The 21,528-nt window shown below is 34.8% G+C and overlaps 1 protein-coding gene across 5 annotated transcripts; it reads left to right on the plus strand.

The window, feature by feature from the left end:
* Positions 1-3,172: 3,172 nt before the first annotated feature.
* Positions 3,173-18,174, plus strand: LOC140431334 (uncharacterized). Of its 5 annotated transcripts, XM_072519275.1 has the most exons (3): positions 3,180-4,377; positions 4,539-4,747; positions 14,084-18,172. In XM_072519275.1, exons 2-3 carry the CDS (start codon positions 4,582-4,584, stop codon positions 15,397-15,399), a joined length of 1,482 nt encoding a protein of 493 aa, XP_072375376.1. In that variant the 5' UTR covers positions 3,180-4,377; positions 4,539-4,581; the 3' UTR covers positions 15,400-18,172. The 5 variants fall into 5 exon arrangements, 4 of the variants coding, with proteins under 4 accessions (XP_072375376.1, XP_072375371.1, XP_072375380.1 ...); XR_011949658.1 differs by lacking the exon at positions 14,084-18,172 and adding an exon at positions 8,424-8,500 and having other exon boundaries at positions 3,173-4,747; XM_072519270.1 differs by having other exon boundaries at positions 3,180-4,747.
* Positions 18,175-21,528: the final 3,354 nt, after the last annotated feature.

A 21,528-nucleotide genomic window follows, 5' to 3' on the forward strand; every position in this document is an offset into this window, starting at 1 on the left:
CGCGAACAATGATGTAGACTGGGGTTCCCTGACACTGTCATCTATTATAAACTACCTGTGTAGGTCCGGGGTTCCCCGGGTTCCCTGACTTAGAAGAAACAAATAAAATTATCAAGACTTCTTAGAAGTCATGAGGCATTATAATTTCCTGTAATTCTAAGTATATAATAACTGTCATACTGTCAGTAATGTCAAAAACAATTACTATGCCTGTCAGTGCCACCTGCACTTTACAACGCTTCTCATTTGTTTCGAGCTTCTGGCATAATATGTCATATAATCCGTCTATAATATTAATATACGCCATATGACAGAAGCTCAAAATAAACAAGAAGCGTTGAAAACTGCTATGGCTGGATATAATATCGATAAACTGCATGGCAGGCAACACACAGCGCAACACGGGTTGCATGCATGTAAAGTAGACTTAACACTACATGATTTTATCATATGACAATATCATATGAGATTTGTTATGATTCCTCGTTTCTATGATGTTTTAAAAAATCGTGTTTATACTGCATGATAAGTTATGACTTATGATATGAGTGACAATGAGTGAGGTTTTATTGATTTTTCTTTTCGTATAGAAGTTATACTTCTATACGCACGGTCGGCGTTGGAAATTTGCATGAGAGTGAATCTGTGAAACCATTACATATGTAAGATAATGAGTAAGAGAGAGACAGAAGATATATTTTCTCTCCCTCTCGAGAATAAAAATGTTCCTTTTGTATATATATTTAATATTATATATTATATAATATTGTATATATAATATTATATATAATATAATATGTATTAATATTATTATTTATGTGATATGTTTTGTATTATTTAAAATTAAACGTTTATAATTATTTTAGGCTTTTGTATTTTCAAAATAATCACTGTTTTACCGAGAACTGTCAATTTTAAAATCCGTTAGTGTTATGTCTAATTGGCAAATCCTTTACGTGTTTGGTTCATACGCTGGTGGTTGTGAGTTCGAATCCCAATTATGAATTTCCTTTTTTATTTTTGAAATATTTAAAAACCTCACGTTAATCTTATTAAATATATGTAATATACGCAAAAAACATGAATTTTAAAATAAAATGAAAATTTACAACATAATCCGAGTTGTTGGTTTTTTATTTTTATCTTCGTAAAGTAAGATATAAATGTATATTGGCAGTTTTAAATACTTATGAATAGGGGAGAGTCTGGGTGACTTAACTTTCCCACTTAACTTTTAGTTCGACCGCCTACCACCTTCGGTTCGAAGTGTTATATCTATTCTCTATGGAAACCTAGAAAACCTTGTTAAGAAAGCCGATAAGTATATCCGGTGTTCTAGTTTTCCAGTTATGGCTGTTACCGAAAGCCCTACCTTAGGCAAAGCAGTGGCTGCATTGAGTGACCAAGTTAACGCTTTATCCAAAAGATTAGGTTGTATCTGAATAAAGGCAAAAGCTTCAAATGGTCTAGAGGACCAAGTTATCATCGCAGTGTTACTACCATCGGAGATTTGGTGCACAAGCAAAGAAATGTAGACCACCCTGCAAGTTTACAAAAAACGACCAAAGGACGCAGTAATGGCGGCAACTGCAGCCCCTCACATACCACGTCGCCTCTTCATCACCGATGGTGCTCTCCAACTTCAGTTTCTTATCGATACAGGATCAGAACTAAGTGTGCTTCCACGAAAAATCTGCACTGCAACTTAGCCCAGCACTGTATGCCTATATTCTGCTACCGGATCATGCATCCAAACGTATGGACAAAAACAGCTTATACTAAACCTTGGTCTAGGCCAATCAGTAACATGGACATTTGTAGTCGCAGATGTCACCACACCTATACTAGGAGACGATTTGCTGTCACACCACAGCATTAGTGTATACATAGGGAAACAAACAACTAGTAAGTCTCTCAAGCAGTATTACCTGCGTTTTTCGTCGTGTTAAGGTACCAGAAGTAGGCCTATCCACTGCCCATCCTTACGATCGTCCAACTGCTGCTATACCAGAGGATACTGGAAGAGTCCAGAACTATATTGAGACTCGAGGTACACCAGTTTTCTCTAAACTACGAAGACCCCCACCACATCGTCTTTAAGCTACATGAGCAGAATCTCTGCTTAAGGTCATCTTGGGCAAATCCGCTTCACATGGTTTAGAAGTCTAATGGACGATGGAGTGCCTGTGGATATTTATGCCGTCTAAATGCCATGACGAAACTAGATCGCTACCCAATACCGCACATCCAGGATTTTGCTAACCAGCTGCGTGGCAAGAAAATTTTCTCATGTACCTATTGATTTGATACGTGCTTGTTACCAAATCCCAGTCCACATAAAAATGTACAAAATACGGCTGTAATAACCCCCTTTGGCCTGTACGAGTTCATCCGAATGCCGTTTGGTTTGTGAAATGCTCCCCAGACGTTCCAGAGATACATCGACGACCTTTTTCGAGAATGCTTCTATCTTCAGTATACAATGAGCGAATGCCACTAACGGCGCTACTATCCCAGCAAAAGGAGAAGCAGCAAGAACTGACATTGATACCAACGGCGGCAGCAGACTCCTGGCCACTTCGACTGAATTGGTTTTTCCAGCACCGAATGCCCAATTGAACACGTCAGTTGATGCCTCAGATGCTGCCATCGGCGATGTTTTGCAACAGCTCGTAGGTAAACACCTGCTGACGGAACGAAACTACAGCATTTATGACCGAGAGCTACTTGCCATATTCAGTGGCATACATCACTTCCGCCATTTTCTCGAGGGCATGCTGTTTATCATTTATACTGATCACAAGCTTTTAACGTTTGCCTTCCAATAGCGACATGAGTGACAGTCTCCATGACAGATACGTCAACTAGAATTTATTGGCCAATTCTCTACCTACCGATATTCGACATAATTCAGAGTGCAGACAATATCGTTGCCGATTGTCTCTCACAACCTGAAGTAGACGCTGTCACAGCACCCATTACCATTGACTATGAGCGGCTATCCGAAGCTCAGGCAACAGATGAGGGTCTCCAACAGATTCTGAACGATCCTGCCAGCTCTTTACAACTTCAACGCATAGTTCTACCAGACAACCAGCGATCCTTTTTTGTCCAGTCCAAGATGGTCGTGTACAAGAAAACGTCTCCAGAGAGATGTTTTCCTGAAATTACACACGCAGTCCCGCTCAGGGCACGTTAACGATTTGTGTGGCATAACATGAATCGCTAAGTCAAGCAATGGCCACGAGAGTGCATCCAATATCAGCGTGCCAAAATTGAACGTCACACTGTTACACCTATGAAAACTCTAGGAATGCCTGACGATCGATTCGTACACATACATATTGATATCGTGGGCCCACTTCCAAAAAGTCAGAGTTTTTGATACCTGCTTACAATCTTCGATAGATTCACGAGATGGCCAGAGAGGCCATACCCATACCCACAGAAGCTTCTTAAGGGATGGATATCCCAGTTTGATGTGCCAGCAACCATAACTACAGACAGAGGTAGACAATTTGAGAGCCAATTGCTTAGAGAGCTCAATACAATGCTAGGAGTACATCGTATTAAGACCACTGCCTAGCTCCCATAGTCAAACGGGTGTATTGAACGTTTTCACCGAACACTCAAAACTGCGCTCATCGCTGCTGATACATTATCGTGAGTTGAAGCCCTCCCTTTGGTCATTCTGAGTCTTCGAAACACTTTCAAACAGGACATTTCATGTCACAGCCTCCGAGTTAGTGTGTGGTACCCCAGTGTGCCTCCCTGGACAGCTGCTTGTCCCTAGTGCGGCTGCACCCGACGAACATATTTTTTCTAACAACAACATAAAACCATGCGGCCTATACCAACAAGCAACCACTCAGCCCGCACTGCCTTTGTCTATCTAAATCTGCAGACCACGACTCATGTGTTTATTCGGACCTATAAAGTGAAGCCTTCCTTACACCACCCTATACTGGCCCGTCTAGAGTTTTGGAACGTAGTAACAAGTTTATCACAGTAGATGTCCAAAATGTTCATCAACGAATTTCCATGGATCGACTCAAACCAGCATATATTCCAGCGACCAGCATATGCCAACTGTCTGCTGACCAACACAGGTCAACAGAGCCGTTCGAAACCAGCAGATTGCTCACTAGAGAAGAGCCCTGTGGTGGCGGATTGATACTTAACCGCCCGCCACACTTGGGTTGACTGTCTGCTGAAGCGAGCGAACTTCGGCGCCGAAAGACAGACTGGCTGGCTGGCAAGAAAACAGAAGAAAATTGGACAAGACAAGGCAGTCAGCTGATCCCCGTCAGAACAGGATTCAACTCCAAAAAGGAACTAATTATTATAATATTATTGTTTTCTTACTTGTTTTAGTCGGTATGTAGTTTCTTATTAATAAACCATTAAAATAGTTTAAAGTGTGCCTCGATTACTTTGCTTCCCGCAAAACAGGCCACAGGCTCCATCCTTGGTATATTATATCAATGGTTAACCTATCACAGTTTAATGCATAAAAGAGTATTCTTTTTCTTTTAAAGCAATATGCTGATATTATACTGTGACCATATCACTCCATAGTCTATGCTGTTACCATATGTTAACCCAGAATTTATATTAGTTATGGAGGGCAAAGTTGAAATTAAGAAAGAATTTGAAGATTATTACCAAAATGATATAGACCTATCCAGATCAGTAGATCTGGAAGATTTAAAAAATGAACCAGGGGAAGATTACCCAGGTAAGAAAGGTAATAAAAATATTTTTGTAGGTATTTATAGTATGTATCAAACAGGGCTCAGGACTTCCGCATTTCTTGCGGCTAATATGTATTTATCGCATTTAGCTAAATTCAGTTTGCCATGTCTACTATAAAATAGTTAAAAAGTTAAACCTACTATAATCTTAAAATATGTCATGCATTGACCAGGATTTGCATGCATGACTCGTATTTCATGCAGTATGGCCAGTTTGTAAGAGACAGTTGGGAAAAAAAAAGAACTTTAAAAGCAGCTTTATTCTATGGGTTTTCCATTGAGTTAAAATGTTTTCAGCTAGTCCACTTTTGCTCAAATGTGACACCAAAGAATATAGATGAATATAGATGTGTCTATATTCTTTAGTGCCACTATATAAATTATCAAGTTAAGTAACTTATGATTTGTTTTATTATTAATTTGTCTATAATTGCTATTTGAATAAATTCTATTCTTGAATATTATAGTGAAAATTTTTTTTTCTGTTTTGAATTAATAGTAATAATTACACATGATAAAGACACAATATTATGGCATATTTGATGTTAAAGAAGAGATAAAACATAAAATAACACAAGTTATTGAGTTAAGAAAGCAAGGACACTACTGTGGCAAGGGTCCAACTATTAGTATACATAATATCCATAGTACTTTTCATCAACCACCATGTTTTTCTTACAGACAGATTTGACAGTGGCATTTAATATATATTATATGCATAGACATATAATACAAGATAGATGGACTGCTGCAATACAGTTGCATTCCCCCAATGACACCCTAAGATCCCACTGCAGGATCACTACATTCATAATGTAGTTAATCAAACTTTTATTTGTACATACATTTAAAATTAGGAGAATACATTGATAATAGGTTGCCAGTCAAAAAGTAGGCACAAATATTTTTAATTAAATTAACAGTTTTTAATTAATTTTTGAATTTTTTTTTATTTTAGTTCACTTATTTTTTAAATAAAATATGCTGCTCATTAAGTATATGTGTTACGAGCAATGTCCGAAATTGGACAATCCTAGCATTGTACAGAAAATCTTGCCCACTTCTAGCATTGCACCCCTTTACTGTACAATCTCCGAAATATATATAATCGTCGGACTTTGTATAAAAGAATTGCTGTACAATGTTCGAATTTCAATAAGTAGCCATGCGTCAAAGTTTAAGATAATATATCAGATATTGATTCATATCGATTTTTACAATTATTCCCCATTTGTTATTAACGACAAACAAACATCAATTGAGGTTATAAATCCATAATTAACCAGCATTTTTGACTTTTGGATTCGTAGAATTAAATTATCATACATATCTCTTGAAAATCTAAGATGTTTTACAAACATCTTCCCTATATTATAGTGATGTATCTATCTCTTGAAGCTTTGAAATGTTTAACGAACAATATCCCTATTGTAGAACAATTTCTTCTTCGATTCGATTTTTCAATTTTTGATTTGGTGTGTCGCTTGTCAATAATAATCGATTCGAACCGATGAACGTGTCGACAATTATTTTGATTATTTCGGACATTGTACAGTTTGGGGGTACAATGCTAGAAGTGGACAATAATTTGTGTACAATGTTAGGATTGTCCAATTTCGGGCTTTGCTCGTAACATATGCATGCAAAGCTAATTTTTTTCTTAATATGATGATATAAGTTTACCTGAGAAAAAATGGTCAAAAATTAGGGTTAAAACTGTTAAAAACACAGGGTATTAAAGATAAAATAAAAGACAGCTAGAGTACAACATTACTGGTTTTGGTGTCAGTTGTGTGAGTTTTTAAAGCATGCATCGATAGATATATAATAATATACATATGATCACCTCTCAAACCAGTGTCGTTGCACCCTAACTCTATTTAACTGTATCTTTGATACCTCACATTTTTAACTGCTAGTAACCCTAATTTACTACAATTTTTTCTCAGGCAACCTTATCATCATATTAGGAAAAAAATTAGTTTTAGTTTGATATAAAAAACATGCATATGCTATGATCAGCGTATTTTATTTAAAAAATGAATGAACGAAATAAAATATTTGTCAAAAACTAATTACTACTAATTTGTAGCATTTCATTTTACCTCGTATATATTAAAACACTTTTTGCTTCGCTAAGATTGATAATATAAACATATTTAGTCTGTTTATAATAACACAAATTGCTATTTCGTTTGATCTTGATTCCGCAGGGATATTGTGCGTCAAATAAATATGATCTTTCCAAGGTTGGTGAGAAAGTGATGCGGGGAAGAGAATGATATCCCTACTAGATGAACCACTGACTGAGAAGTTTGTTGTATTTGTTTGAGTCCGGATATTCTACTTAAAATTATTACCTTTATTCATTTTTGTTATCGGAAATTCGATTGAGCAGTCAAAACAGAGAAGCAGATTGGGCTCAGAACAGCAAAGATCTTTCTCGGTAGAGGAGAGAATTGAAAACAGTGTTTCCAAGGTTTTAAGAAGTCCACATGGATTTAAGTGAAAATTAAGCAGCCAAGTTTTGAAGAATACATTTTGTTATCATCAGGATAACCTAAAGTCCAAATTCGATGTTTGTCCTTCCCAAGATTTGTCCATTTTGTGTCTCCATGGGTCAATCCAGATCATTTGCAGTTTGTGTGGTTCAGTGTGTTTGATTTGTCTCCAATCCCAAGATGATAAACTTTCTTAATAACTATACAGCTATACTATACATAGGAAATACACAGCCAGTGAAGTAAGGTAGTTTTTGTTAAATCTTTCTATTAATATACAAAGATTTGCTTTCATGACAAATTAAAAAATTATATAAATAAAATTATAAGATTTATGGATCAGCTAATTGTCATATTAGTCTTCTTTTAAATAAAGTTAACCTTGATAATTAATTAATAATTCAGAAAAGTGTGATATTTCATTTCGACATAAATGACAGTCAGTATTATCCTTTTCTGTCAATTGGTACATAACCAAAATTTTAAATTCTGTATTGTTAAAAGCTTAAACTCAATGTAAAGTTTGTTGATTTGTAATAACTGTTTATGTGAAATAATAATAATTATGTAATGTTTCTCTTTAAACCAGGAGTTTAAAATTATTTCTTTTAAAAAATTTTCACCCTTAAAAATTTTTCAGGAAAGAAAAGCCTTTCTTTCTAACCAGCAAGAGGATTTTTTTAAACGCCGTCCATTTTAAATTGTAACGATGTTCTGATCGTTTAACAGTTCGAACCGTGGGAGTGTCAATATTTGCGCATCCACTTCTACGAGACGACGAAGTGGGATTCAGAACGGCTATTTAAGGTGTGTGAGTAGCGGAATTAGACACTAGACAGTCTTGTAGCTAGCTCTCTAGGCTCCCTGACTCGCCGGTGTAGTGAACCTGCGAGCCAACCCGGACAGAGAGATTTCCGTATTGAGGATCGTACTCTGTCCTTAACCAAGCAGAACCCATCGGTATTGTGTATTGAACATTACCGTGGATCTGCACAGAGCCAACCCGGACAGAGAGATTTCCGTATTGAGGATCGTATTCTGTCCTTAACCAAGCGGAACCCATCGGTATTGTGTATTGAACATTGCCGTGGGTCTGCAAGTCTGCGTGTGATCGACTTCACCTATTTCATTTCTTTATTAGTAATAATTAGTTTCTTTTCTATTATAGACGTTCGCCGGGGAGTTCATTCATCGCGAGACCCAGACGGGGACGTAGAATTCACTTCATTTATTGTATGTACGGCGTAGAATTCATTTTATTTTATTTATTGTATATATGCTAAATTAATAGATTTATTTTTTTATTTCAACCTGTGTTTTACTGAGTCTGTCGCCCCGAAAGAGCTACCCATCACAAAATTGTTTAAGAATCTTCTTGTGTTTGTTGTCTAGGAAATCTCTGTAAGCATTTTTTTATTTTTTTTTTGTAGTTAGTTTCCCCAGTCCCTCAAATCAAGAAACCTTATTCACGACCCAGTAATTGGTCCCCCCTTTCAACCCCCTATAAGCAATTATATATTGTTATAAGTGACACACAACGTGGTAGGCAAATAAAAATTGCTACAAATTAAATTAATAATATTTGCGGCCACTTTTTGACTAGCAACCTATTATCAATGTATTCTCCCAATTTTAAATGTACCGTAATTTCGGGTGACTTTTGCCCGCCAGGGACAGAATAAAAAACAATCCAACAATGCCCACTCTCAGATGCCGCCTTTGAAGTGTGTCAGTACGCAATCGCCATATTTTAAACGGAAACATAGACTCGGATTGAGAAATTTGTGGCAAGCTACGACTTAACTGTAATTTAAATTTTTAGAGATTAATAATTTAGTAAATTAAAAATAATTTAATCTGTTCTTCAACTAAAAGTACGAATAAAATAGTGCATATTATCTCTATGGTTGCGTAAATCAATTAAACTGGGTTAACAAAAAGAGAAATCAAACGATTTCTACCTGGCGAAACCAAATTCAAATTTTTACCACTGTGCTTTCTAAAAGTTGCAAAGCAAACAGCTTGATAAATTACTCGGCAAGGGTATCTAAAATTGCATTCCACATGCCGTTCATCGTGGTCAAAATTCGTAGTGAATTCAGTTTCTGGTACTCCAAACGGAGTAAAGTAATAAAACATAATGACGGTATTAGATTTTTGTTTCGATACAGGGCAGCGAAAAGCCGCTTATACGTATTTCGACCTCTTTAGGTCTCCTCAGAACGGTATAGCCACTGCTCTGAACCAAAACAAAAATCTTTCCCGTCCTAGACAATAGTTATCAAAATAACTATATACGGACGTAACTACATATGGTCCATCTTGCTTTATGGCATGGAAACGTGGACTTTGAAAAAAACCTCTATCAACAAATTTGAAGCATTTGAAATGTGGTCATTGAGAAGAATGATGCGCATACCTTGGGTGGATAGAGTTCGAAACGATGACGTCCTTAAGAGAGCCGGCGTGGAAAGAGAACTCTTTGAATTAATTAAAAAACGCAAGATTGGTTACCTTGGACACATATTGAGAGGAGCAAAATATGAAATACCACAGTTAATCCTACAAGGGAAGATCGAAGGTAGGAGAGGAGCCGGCCGCAAACAATTATCCTGGTTAAGGAATATTAAAGAATGGACAGGAATACACAATACAGGCGAGCTGTGTCACGCCGCCAAGAACAGAATTCTAGTAATGAGATAGTCGCCTACGCACTTTGGTGTATGGCATGTTAAGAAGAAGAAGGACGTAACTACGCCATCTAAAAACAAAAAGAGAAATCAAACGATTTCTACCTGACGAAACCGTATAAGCGGCTTGTCGCTGCCCTGTATCGAAACAAAAATCTAATACCGTCAATATGTTTTATTACTTTACTCCGTTTGGAGTACCAGAAACTGAATTCACTACGAATTTTGACCATGATGAACGGCATGTGGAATTTAATTTTAGATTCCCTCGCCGAGTAATTTATCAAGCTGTTTGCTTTGCAAGTTTTAGAAAGCACGGTGGTAAAAATTTTAATTCGGTTTCTGTGGTTTTTACCCACATATTTAGTGGCTTCAAACATGTACATTCAGATAGCGCTGATGATGGAATAGTTATTCCGAAAATGCTCTGTGTAGTCCGATAAGATTTTTTATCAATATATCTTTTATAAAGAAAATTTTTTAAATATTTTTTTTTGTGATACATGGTATATAGCCAACTACAGAAATTTAGTTTCCGTGTGGATATTATTTGAATAAATTTAATCAAATGTGATAAGCTATTAAGCAAGTCCCTATCTGAAATAGTTCAATCACAGCAATTTTAAAACTAAACCTTCAAAAAGTAGGAGGTATTCTGATGAAAATAAACAATTTACATTAACACAATATTTTTTGGACCCAAGAGCATATGTTATTATGGAAAAATATTGTACTTCCCCTTAAAACGAAGTTTTCAAAAAATATGGTCTGTAAATTTGGCTTAAATAATGACCAAATATTTGATGCCTTAAAATTAAAAGCGAACACAATGTTAGATTAGGACAAGCATTGTATTTGTATTGAAGAAATGTCCATTAAAAGTAATTTATTTTTTGATACAGGTCGTGATGAAACTGTTGGTCTATATGATATAGGAACTGGAAAAAAAGGAATCAATAGTTACACAAAATGTACTTGTGATAATGATTCCAGGCTTGTATTCAAATTGGAAACAGCACATAGCATATTTCTTTTTGAATACTAGATTTGAAGCAAATCGCTTTCTTCCTATTAGAAAAGAATGTATTTTAAAACTATTTCAATAAGGTTTATATGTGAACTGTCTCCTTACTGATATGTGCTCAAATTTTCTAAATATGAGTGAATTACTTGTGATTTCTCCAACTGACAAAAAATTGTTTATCTATTTCATCCTTCTTCTTCTTCTTCGTGCGACTAGGATTACTCCTGTTTGTCTGCCTCTTATTCTGTTTCAGTCGTTGTTGACTGTACATTATCTTTCTACCTTTTTGGCGGCCTTCCAACGGGTCTTCTGCTATACGGCTTGTTGTTTTTACAGATGTTCGCTAATCTATCTGGTCCCATTCGGTTTACATGTTTGTTCCAGTTTTTTTTTTCTTGTTTTTATCCACCTGTTAATATTTTGAATTTTGCATTGCTCGCGTGTACTTCTGTTGGTTTGTCTGTCTCTTAATGATATGCCCGCTATTGATCTTAATACTTTCATTTCGATATTGTTAATTTGTTGTTTCGTCTTTATTGTATCGGCCCTCCTTAGGATTGGTCTTACTGTTGTCTTGTATACTTTCATTTTGCTTTCCGTGGTCTGATATTTGTTTCTCCATATGGTTTCTCGGAGGCAACCACTTACTCTTGCCGCTTTTAATGCTTGCCTTGTGGTCTCTGTACTTATATCCCTGTCACTAGTGATCTCTACTCCTAGGTAATTTAATTTCATTACTTGTTCTACAATTTGGCCATCTGTTTCTAGTTTGCATCTACGCTGCTCTTTACTGATCACTATACATTTAGTTTTTTCTACTGATATTCTCATATTAAGTTTGTTTTCTGTGATATTAAAGGTGTGGAGCTGCCTTTGTAGGTCATCTTCGTTATCAGCAATTAGTACTGCATCATCGGCATAGCATAGTATCGTGATTTTATGCGCTCCCATGTGGTATCCGTGTCGTTTTCTTACTTCGTGAATTATTTGATTCATCACCATATTGAATAACAATGGGCTGAGCGAGTCTCCTTGGCGGATTCCTCCTTTTAATTATATGCATTCTGTTGCCCCTATTGGCATTATAACTCTGGTCTTGTTGTTCTTGTTAATTTCATTAATTATGCTTATTATCTGATGGTCTATTTGTTGAGCTTGTAATAAATTTAAGATGTCATTTCGCTTCACCCTGTCAAAAGCACTTTTTAAATTGTGCTGGGGTTCTTCCGGAAGCCTTGTTGTTCCTCTGCCATGTTCGCTTTTTCCTCGATTTTATAATTATATTTTATAACGCCTCTATAATTTTCAGGATTTCTCGAGTCTCCCTTTTGAAGTAGGTATCGGTAGCAGGAGACTTTCCTTCCATTCCGCTGGTACTACTCCAGTATTTATTATATCAACTAATACTTTCAGGAGCCATTTACTTAGTGTTGTTTCTCCATATTTTAGCATCCATGATATATATTTCATCCATGTCATTTAATTAAAGCAACTAGAAATAACTTAATTAATATGTTTTTTTATTTTGATTACAAATGTTTTGGTCATTTATAGAAATTTTTTATCATGAAGATAATAAACAGTTTTATTGATGTCCGCCAAAACTAACACACTCTCATATATATTTTATATCTTTTGAAAAAATGCGAGTAAAACTACTATCTTAAATTTTAAGTAACATTGTTGCAAGTTCTATGTATACCTACATATATTGCTGCTCTTGGTATTCTTCCATCAGATGCATTGGGAACAACAGAGATTATTGAAAAATTTAATAATGTGTTTGATATTTTAAATTTTACTGATAAGAATAATTCTAACGAATTTAAAAATGTATTTGGCGGAACTGATTTTCAGATCAATTTCCCAAATTCCATGATAGATTTAATACATAAACTGGAAATATTAGATAAAACAGGTAAAGATGTAATATGTCGTTCTCGATAAAAAAAATTGTTAGATTGTAACAATTAAAATGGTGTCAAACAGCTTTGGGATAATTTATCATCTAACAATTTTAAATACTTAAAAACAAGAAGACTTAACCAAAACTGTTGAAAATTATTTTGGGAGTATAAGACAACAAGGCAGAAATTCCATCATTCAAACTCTCATACAATTTCAGAGGGCATTTAAAAAACTGTTTTGTCAAATTGTATGCATTTTAACAATATTAATCGCAAAGATGATTCAGATAAACGTTTAATGGATTTAAATGTAAAGAAAGTTTCAACTCAACAATATTGACTGTGATTAAAGAACAGAAAAACTAATAGGTAAACCAAAATTCTTTTCATTATGTATGTGGTTATTTAATTAAAAAGGCTCTCAATATTCATGTTTGTCATATACATATGTAAAAAATATTCAAAGGAAATTGAAGAAATAGATACTAGTTTAATATTGATACATTTTAAAACATATACTATTGATAAATGTGAATATGGGGAACTGAGAACACCAAGTAACGACTTTGTTCAATATATTTATAAGTTAGAACACATGTTTTGTTCTTCATTTGAAAATATGTTAACTAAAAGCGTATCACACTCATACTTTAGGGTAGTGAAAGAAGTTTCTTTTAAACATCCATGTGATTCATATCCATATACATATGTTGTAAAATTTTTTTTTGTTTAAGATTATTTTATTCTTTAACATATTTTAACGCGGATCTAAAGTAAAGTAAAGTAAAAAAGGTTGAAAATATTGTCACATCTATAAAAACATATTTAAAATTAGTGTAGTTTTTAGATCTTCCTTTTTTCAATACTACAATAAATCTTGTTCAACAAACACCTGTTCTTTATTTAGTTTTTTAAGTTCCAATTTATTTCCAATCTTTATTTCGTTTTTTGAGATATACCTACTAATAAATACAATAAATTTCTTTATTATATTGTATGCTTACCGACAAAGCTTTCGTTTCTTGGTGGGTGGGGTATTCTTTGATATAATCAAATATTGGCTAATGAGTCAAAATTTTAATATGCATCTTACCTAATTTTATATATCATTGGGTCGACTTTTGCTGAACATGTTATTATACTTCTTATGTAATATTCATTTTATTTTTGCTTGAAAAAAATGTTTTATGGTTGATTTGTATTTTAGGTTGTCTCCAGGAGGAGAGCAGAATGAAAATTATGAAAACATCTGAAGATTCATATCCTAAAAAAATATATGGCAACAGAAACACTAAAGAAACAACATTAGATATAAATATGAAACTTCAAACCGGCCAGGGACCTTACACGTGTCAAATTTGTTTAAAGCCGTTTTCCCAAACAAACACTTTAAAAAAACATTTGATGATACACACCATAGAAAAACCTTACGAGTGTGAAATTAGCTTAAAGCAGTTTACTGGTAAGGGTAATTTAAAAACACATTTGAGACCGCACGCTGGAGAAACGCCTTATAAGTGTGAAATTTGTTTAAATCAGTTTACTCAGAGAAGTTCTTTAGATAATCATACACATATTCACACTGGAAAAAAACCATACAAGTGTGAAATTTGTTTTAAGCAATTTACTACAGGAAGTCTTTTGAAAAGACATTTGAGATCGCACACTGGAGAAAAATCTCATAAGTGTGAAATTTGTTTTAAACAGTTTTCTCATCTTTTTCATATGAAGCAACATATGAAATCGCACACTGGAGAAAAACCTAACAAATGCGAAATTTGTTTTAAGCAGTTTTCCCGGAAAGAGGAGTTAAAGATCCATTTGAGAATTCATACTGGAGAAAAACCTTACAAGTGCGAAATTTGTTTAACGCAATTTTCTCAACTAGGAGGTATGAAGCAGCATATGAGATGGCACACTGGAGAAAAACCTTACAAGTGCGAAATTTGTTTTAAGCAGTTTTCCCGGAAAGATGAGTTAAAGATCCATTTGAGAATTCATACTGGAGAAAAACCTGACAAGTGCGAAATTTGTTTTAAGCAGTTTTCTCGGAAAGATGAGTTAAAGATCCATTTGAGAATTCATACTGGAGAAAAACCTTATAAGTGCGAAATTTGTTTTAAGCAATTTTCTCAACTGGGGGGCCTGAAGCAGCACATTAGATGGCACACTGGAGAAAAGCCTTACATCTGCGAAATTTGTTTAAAGCAGTTTACTGATAAAGTGAATTTAAAAACACACTTGAGATCGCACACTGGAGAAAAACCATACAAGTGTGAAATTTGTTTTAAACAGTTTTCTCAAGTAAGTACTGTAAAACGACATATGGGATATCACACTGGAGAAAAACCTTACAAGTGCGAAATTTGTTTTAAACAGTTTTCTCAACTAGTACATATGAAACGACATATGGGAATACACACTAGAGAAAAACATTACAAGTGCGAAATTTGTTTCAAACAGTTTTCTCAACTAGGACATATGAAACGACATATGAGAATACACTCTAAAGAAAAACCTTAAAAGTGCGATATTTGTTTCAAGCAGTTTTCTCGGAAATTTGATTTAAAGGTTCATTTGAGAATTCATACTGGGGAAATCCTTACAAGTGTGAAATTTGTTTGGGGCAGTTTGCTTACAAAAATTCTTTGGATATACATACGAAAGTTCACACAGTAAAAATGTGATTTAATGATATTTTTGAAAAAATAGTTTGCAGAGACTTTTGATAGTACATACAGAGGAAGAAAAGTGTAAAAATTGTTTTCATCGGTTCACAGAAACAGGTCATGAAAAAAATAACATTTTAACATTTGAAAACTGGTACACCTACGAACTTTTAGGTCATTTATAAATTTATATAATTTATATTAGTAGTACATATTATACTGACATAGAACTTTATTATCTTACATTATTATTTATTTACTCATACAATTGCTTCATTTTTAACAAGAAAATGCATATATTAAAATTATTATTGGCGACTTACTCTTTCAGTATACAAAACCGACTTTCACAACTAGTCCACAGATCTGTTTTTATTCTGAGTTTACTGTAAAAGCTATATTTGTTACACACTATTATATAAATAGTATTGAAATAATCGTAGGTAAAATCCGGCACTAGATCAAATAGGCGTCGGGCGGGGATGGCGGGAAAGATTCGACTTTATTTCCCCTGGGGGTGTGGCCTAAAAAAGAGGAGTGGGGTGTCCAAGTGACCCTATAAAATCCAAGATTGTGGATTATACAAATATCGGACTATTATATATTGTTTTATATTTCCAAATGTAAAGTGTTATGATCGTTTTACTGAGGAAGAATATGGTGATTCTTATTGAAAAATTTTAAAAATAAAGAAAATAAAAAATACTAGTATACGTATTAAAAGAAATGGGGCTCTTAGAAAAGCGCTGTGAGAAGAACTATATCTCTGTATTAATATATTCATTGCCTCTCCCACCGTAAACTTTTCTTTACAACCACATCAAATCTGTCCACCAGACATTCAACCTCACATTTTTATATATTCAGGTGTATTTCTTTGAATATATCTATTTAAAAAATTGATAATTGGATTTAGTTAATTTATTTATGCGACAAGTAGGAGAAAATTGGGTATATTATTTTAGGCCCATTCCCATAAGGGGAATCATTTTAATTCGGAGGAAGCGTGGTCTAAAAACGAGGAGTGGGATAGTCCAAAGCGATCCTATGCCTGTACCTGCTCTCTCTCTATTATTCATTATTGTCGCTGAGTTATTGGAGTGATACTGCCATATGGGTAAAAAAACTATTTGTCTTTAAATGTCATAAGGCTTGACAACCATTTTACTGATAATCTGTTTTGAAATAAATGGTATTTCAGCTGAAGTATATTTAAATAATTCAGTATGTATATTAAATTGGTATAGATCTCCTTCTGGTAATTTTATTAGTTTCTTTGAATCTCTAGACGCGGTTTCGGAGAAGATAGTCAAACCTAAAATATATTTAATTATTTGTGATTTCAATTATGATTCATATAAAACGAGTTTCATACGAACCGAAGGGGATTATACCCTTGGAGGAGTATGGGCGCACTGCTCCGCTGGACCGAAGAATCGACCCAAAACGTGGGAATAAAAATAAAAAAATATTTAATTAAAAAGAAGGTAAGTATAGGGGTAGGAGAGTCTATGGAGGATATAGGCAATGAGAGGCTGGCGACATTAGAGGAAGAGGAAGAAAAGGACAGTCTGAAATTGATATCCTGATAGCGGCGGGCCAAACTCCACGTTAGTGCGCAGTAGAGAATGGTTTGTGGATACGTCGGGTGTGGTAGGAGTGTGGATACTTAATAGAAGACTTAGAATATATGGTATCGATACGCATGAGGGATTTGTGACGATACGTGTGGAGGGAGTAAATGTGGTAAGCTGCTACATTTCACCGAATTGTCCATTGAAAAAGATTCGTGGTCCCTCCAATGAAAGCATTGGCAGGACCCTGGTCTACCTGCCTTTCGGCATACGACCGTAAGCGGACTCGCTACCTCTACGAGTCCTCGACGGCTCACTACCTATTCATTCCTTCCCATGGTACAATGAACACAAAACACAAGGTATGATATGGCGCATGACATTTGAACACAATGAATACAAGAGAACCAGTTATACTAATTATATCTTCTGAAGATAGTATTGTACAACATGACTCTTGTGATATACATAAAAAGAGTTTGAGTATTTCTATAATACAGAAGATGTTAACAGATTCAAATATAACTCCTGAGTCTATTTTAATATTTTAAAGTTAGTCGAGAAGGTGAGCTTTGTCCCAATTGCAAATAAATCATATTCTTTGCTTGGTAGTAACAATTCATATACAAGTGATCGTTCTGAAGATGATGCTATCATCTGAAAGAACATATTCAGTAGAAGAGTTTCTTAACGAATAACTAAGAAATTACAGTACCTTTATGTCCAAGTAACTTAAGTATTTTTAATATATATTTGGGTATTATACGCAGCAACTTCAACTTATTAGTTCGTAATGTTTTATTATGCAACTTGCAATTTATTTAAATTGTGCAATTAATTGTTTATTTTATTATCTTTTATTTTGTGATTATGGCGATTTTTGTAATTTCAGTAAATTTTAATGATTGTTATTCTGATTTTTTGTAAGCTTTGTCCATAAAATTGTAAAATTTTCTGTGATAAAGCATATTTCTAGTTTATTCTATTCTATACCCATACAATATGAACAGGTATCTTCTAAGTCTTTTAAACATACTGTTAAAGAACTCTTGATTTACCACAGTTTCTATTCTATTAATGAGTATCTGTCTCATGTATTGTATTTTTTATGTTTGACGAATGTAATAATGTAGCAATTTACATAAATCAATCTATCTATCTTACACCTTTTAAATTTCCCACTTTTTTCCTAATACCATATTACAACAGCACCATTAACTCTTCAAAGGACTCTCCATAAAATCAAGATAAACAAGAGTATAACAGAAATCTTTGAGATCCATTATCATCTAAAATGTTTAACCTAATATTAGAAAAGGTTATACAGGAAGCAAACGTTAATCGAACAGGTCTGATCTACCACAAAAAACATCACTGCTTAGCATTTGCGAACGACTTGGTAATATTGGCTAGAAGAAAAATAGAGCTGATGGAAACAGTCATGAAACTGAAAGAGGGTAAAACCAAGGGAATGTATACAGGGGCGGCTGGTCCTATGAGGCAGGTGAGGCAGTGCCTCACCAGTATCAATCGACTATTTACGTTCTTTAACTACAATTTAACTTTTTGGAATTTTCTAAATAACTTTATTTTCATTATGATAAAAAATTAAAATATGTACACCCCTGATGTCTTATCTTTGTATATTTCTTCATAATCTACGGGCCGGACAAGGGACAAGCTTAAACCACAAAATATTAAATAAACAACGGCTCCATTTTCCGCGCCAGCTTCTAATATATCATCTGTGCATCTCATTCTCTCTTTAAAAATTATAGCCGCCGAGGCAAGCCTCACGGCATTGCTCTGTCTGACATATTAGACATCACATTATCTAGCGAAATTCAACATGATTTATTTATTTTCTGCCCACGATTTCACCGAACAAGAGAGGCATGCCGCTCTGGTTTGGTGTAGTTCTTTTAATTAGCAGCGTTGCCGTTTGGGTACAAAGGTACCCAATTCGCTACATTTTTTCCCTCGGGGTATAAAAGTACATTTTAAATAAAACATAGATTTTTATTTGAAAATTGTAACAACATTGTTATGTTGTAGTAGAGTATTTTCCTTTAGTTTTTTACAATTTTTTGTTACACAATTGTTTTACAATTTACAAATATCTGGGACACGAGATCAAAATAAACAGAGACAATCAAACAAATGAAATACAGAGGCGAATAGGCCTGACATGGGCAGCATTTGGCAAACTAAGCCATATTCTAAAAAGTTCAATTCCCATGTGTCTCAAGCGAAAAGTTTATAACCAATGTGTTTTGCCTGTACAAACTTATGGAGCAGAGACTTTAACACTCACGCAGAAATCTGCGAATAAACTAAGAGTTACACAACGAGCCATGGAACGTGCAATGCTGAATGTGAGCCTCCGAGACCACATAACAAACCGACAAATCAGGCAAAGATCAGGAGTTCAAGACGTCATCGAAAGAACCACGAGACTTAAGTGGAACTGGGCAGGACACTTAGCCAGAACACAAGATGGACGATGGACAAGACGAATTATGGAATGGAGGCCCAGAAATTATAAAAGAAGCCGAGGACGACCACCGACTAGATGGACCGACGACATAAAAAGAGTAGCGGGAAACTGGCTACAAGCGGCCCAGTGTAGAGAACACTGGAAAGAACTGAGGGAGGCCTATGTCCAGCAGTGGACGGGATTGGCTGATTGATGATGATGATGACTATACATATTGTTCTATTGTTTTCCGATTTAACAAAAAATATTTTTTTTCTATGCATTTACCAGATTGGCAACATTGGTACATTTTGGAACATTTCTGCAAAATTGTTGTAGTAAGAGTAAGTAGTAGTTAAATTACTTCCTGTTGACCTCTTTGTGCGGCAGGATCACGTTTTAAAGGGAAGTTCGCTAATATAAGCATTATTAGCATCCATGCTCCAACGGAAGAAAAAGAGGATAATGAAAAAGACATGTTCTATGAGGCACTAGACCGAGAGTACGATCAATGCCCAAAAAATGACATCAAAATAATAGCAGGAGACTTTAATGCCAAAGTCGGAAGAGAGAATATATTTTCGCCCACCATCGGAAAAGAGAGCCTACACGTAGAATCTAATGATAACGGTCTCAGAATCATAAACTTTGCCATGTCTAAGAACATGGTTATAGCTGGGACAAGATTTCCCCATAAAGATATACATAAGGGAACTTGGAAATCTCCTGATAATGAAACGATTAACCACATAGATCATATAATCATCGATGCAAGACACTGCTCTAACTTATTAGATGTTAGGTCTTTTAGAGGAGCAAACATAGATAGTGATCATTATCTAGTTAAAACACGATTTAAGGAGAGAATATCCAATTTAAAAAAGGAGATGGGAAGAAGGAGAGAAAAAATCGACATTAATAAACTAAAAGATCCCGACATTGCAAATGTATACAGACAGCAAATAGAAGACCAAATAAGGACAAAAAACTTAGAAGAAGAAGAAGATATTAACCAACTATGGGCAAATATATGAGATATTGTGTTACAGAAATCCGTTGAAATATTGGGCAAAACCAAATCAGAAAAAAGAAATCATTGGTTTGATCATGAGTGCGAAATGGCCACAAATAGAAAGAACGCAGCATATCAAAAAACCATTGACGCAGGTTGTACACGGAGAAAAAAAAGAAGAGTATAGACGTCTTAGAAGAGAGGAAAAACGTATCCATCGACGTAAGAAGAGGGAATACGAACAGAACACTCTCAGTGAGATACAAAGTTTATTCGATAAAAATGAAACGAGGAAATACTACAAATCCTTAAATATTAGCCGTCGAGAATTTAAACCACGATTAAAAATTTGTAAAGACACTAACGGTGAAATTCTACATGATAAAAACTCAGTTCTTAACAGATGGGCACAACATTTCAGCGAACATCTAAATATAAACGATATTGAAGGAGAGTACAATATAGAAAATGAACAAAATATACAACGTCAACTACACAGTGAAGACCCAACAAGAAGAGAAGTGTCAGATGCGATCCTAAAACTCAAAGACAATAAAGCCCCAGGAATCGATGACATCTGTTCGGAAATGTATAAAAAAGGTGGTGATCAACTTTTTGCAGCAATCCATAAACTAATAGTACTTATATGGCAGAATGAACGGGTACCAGAAGAGTGGCTGAAGGGAATAATATGTCCATTGCATAAAAAGGGGGATCAACTGGAGTGTAAGAACTATAGAGGCATTACTCTGTTAGCATTTGCGTATAAGATCTTCGGCAATGTATTATCTGAAAGACTTAAACATTTTACAAAGGATATTGTTGGTCAATATCAATGCGGATTTACTGCTGGAAAGTCAACTACACATCAAATTCAAGCACATAGGCAGATTCTAGAAAAGTCACTAGAATATAACATAG

Source organism: Diabrotica undecimpunctata, chromosome 1 (assembly GCF_040954645.1).
Source record: "Diabrotica undecimpunctata isolate CICGRU chromosome 1, icDiaUnde3, whole genome shotgun sequence".
Classification (NCBI taxonomy): domain Eukaryota; kingdom Metazoa; phylum Arthropoda; class Insecta; order Coleoptera; family Chrysomelidae; genus Diabrotica; species Diabrotica undecimpunctata.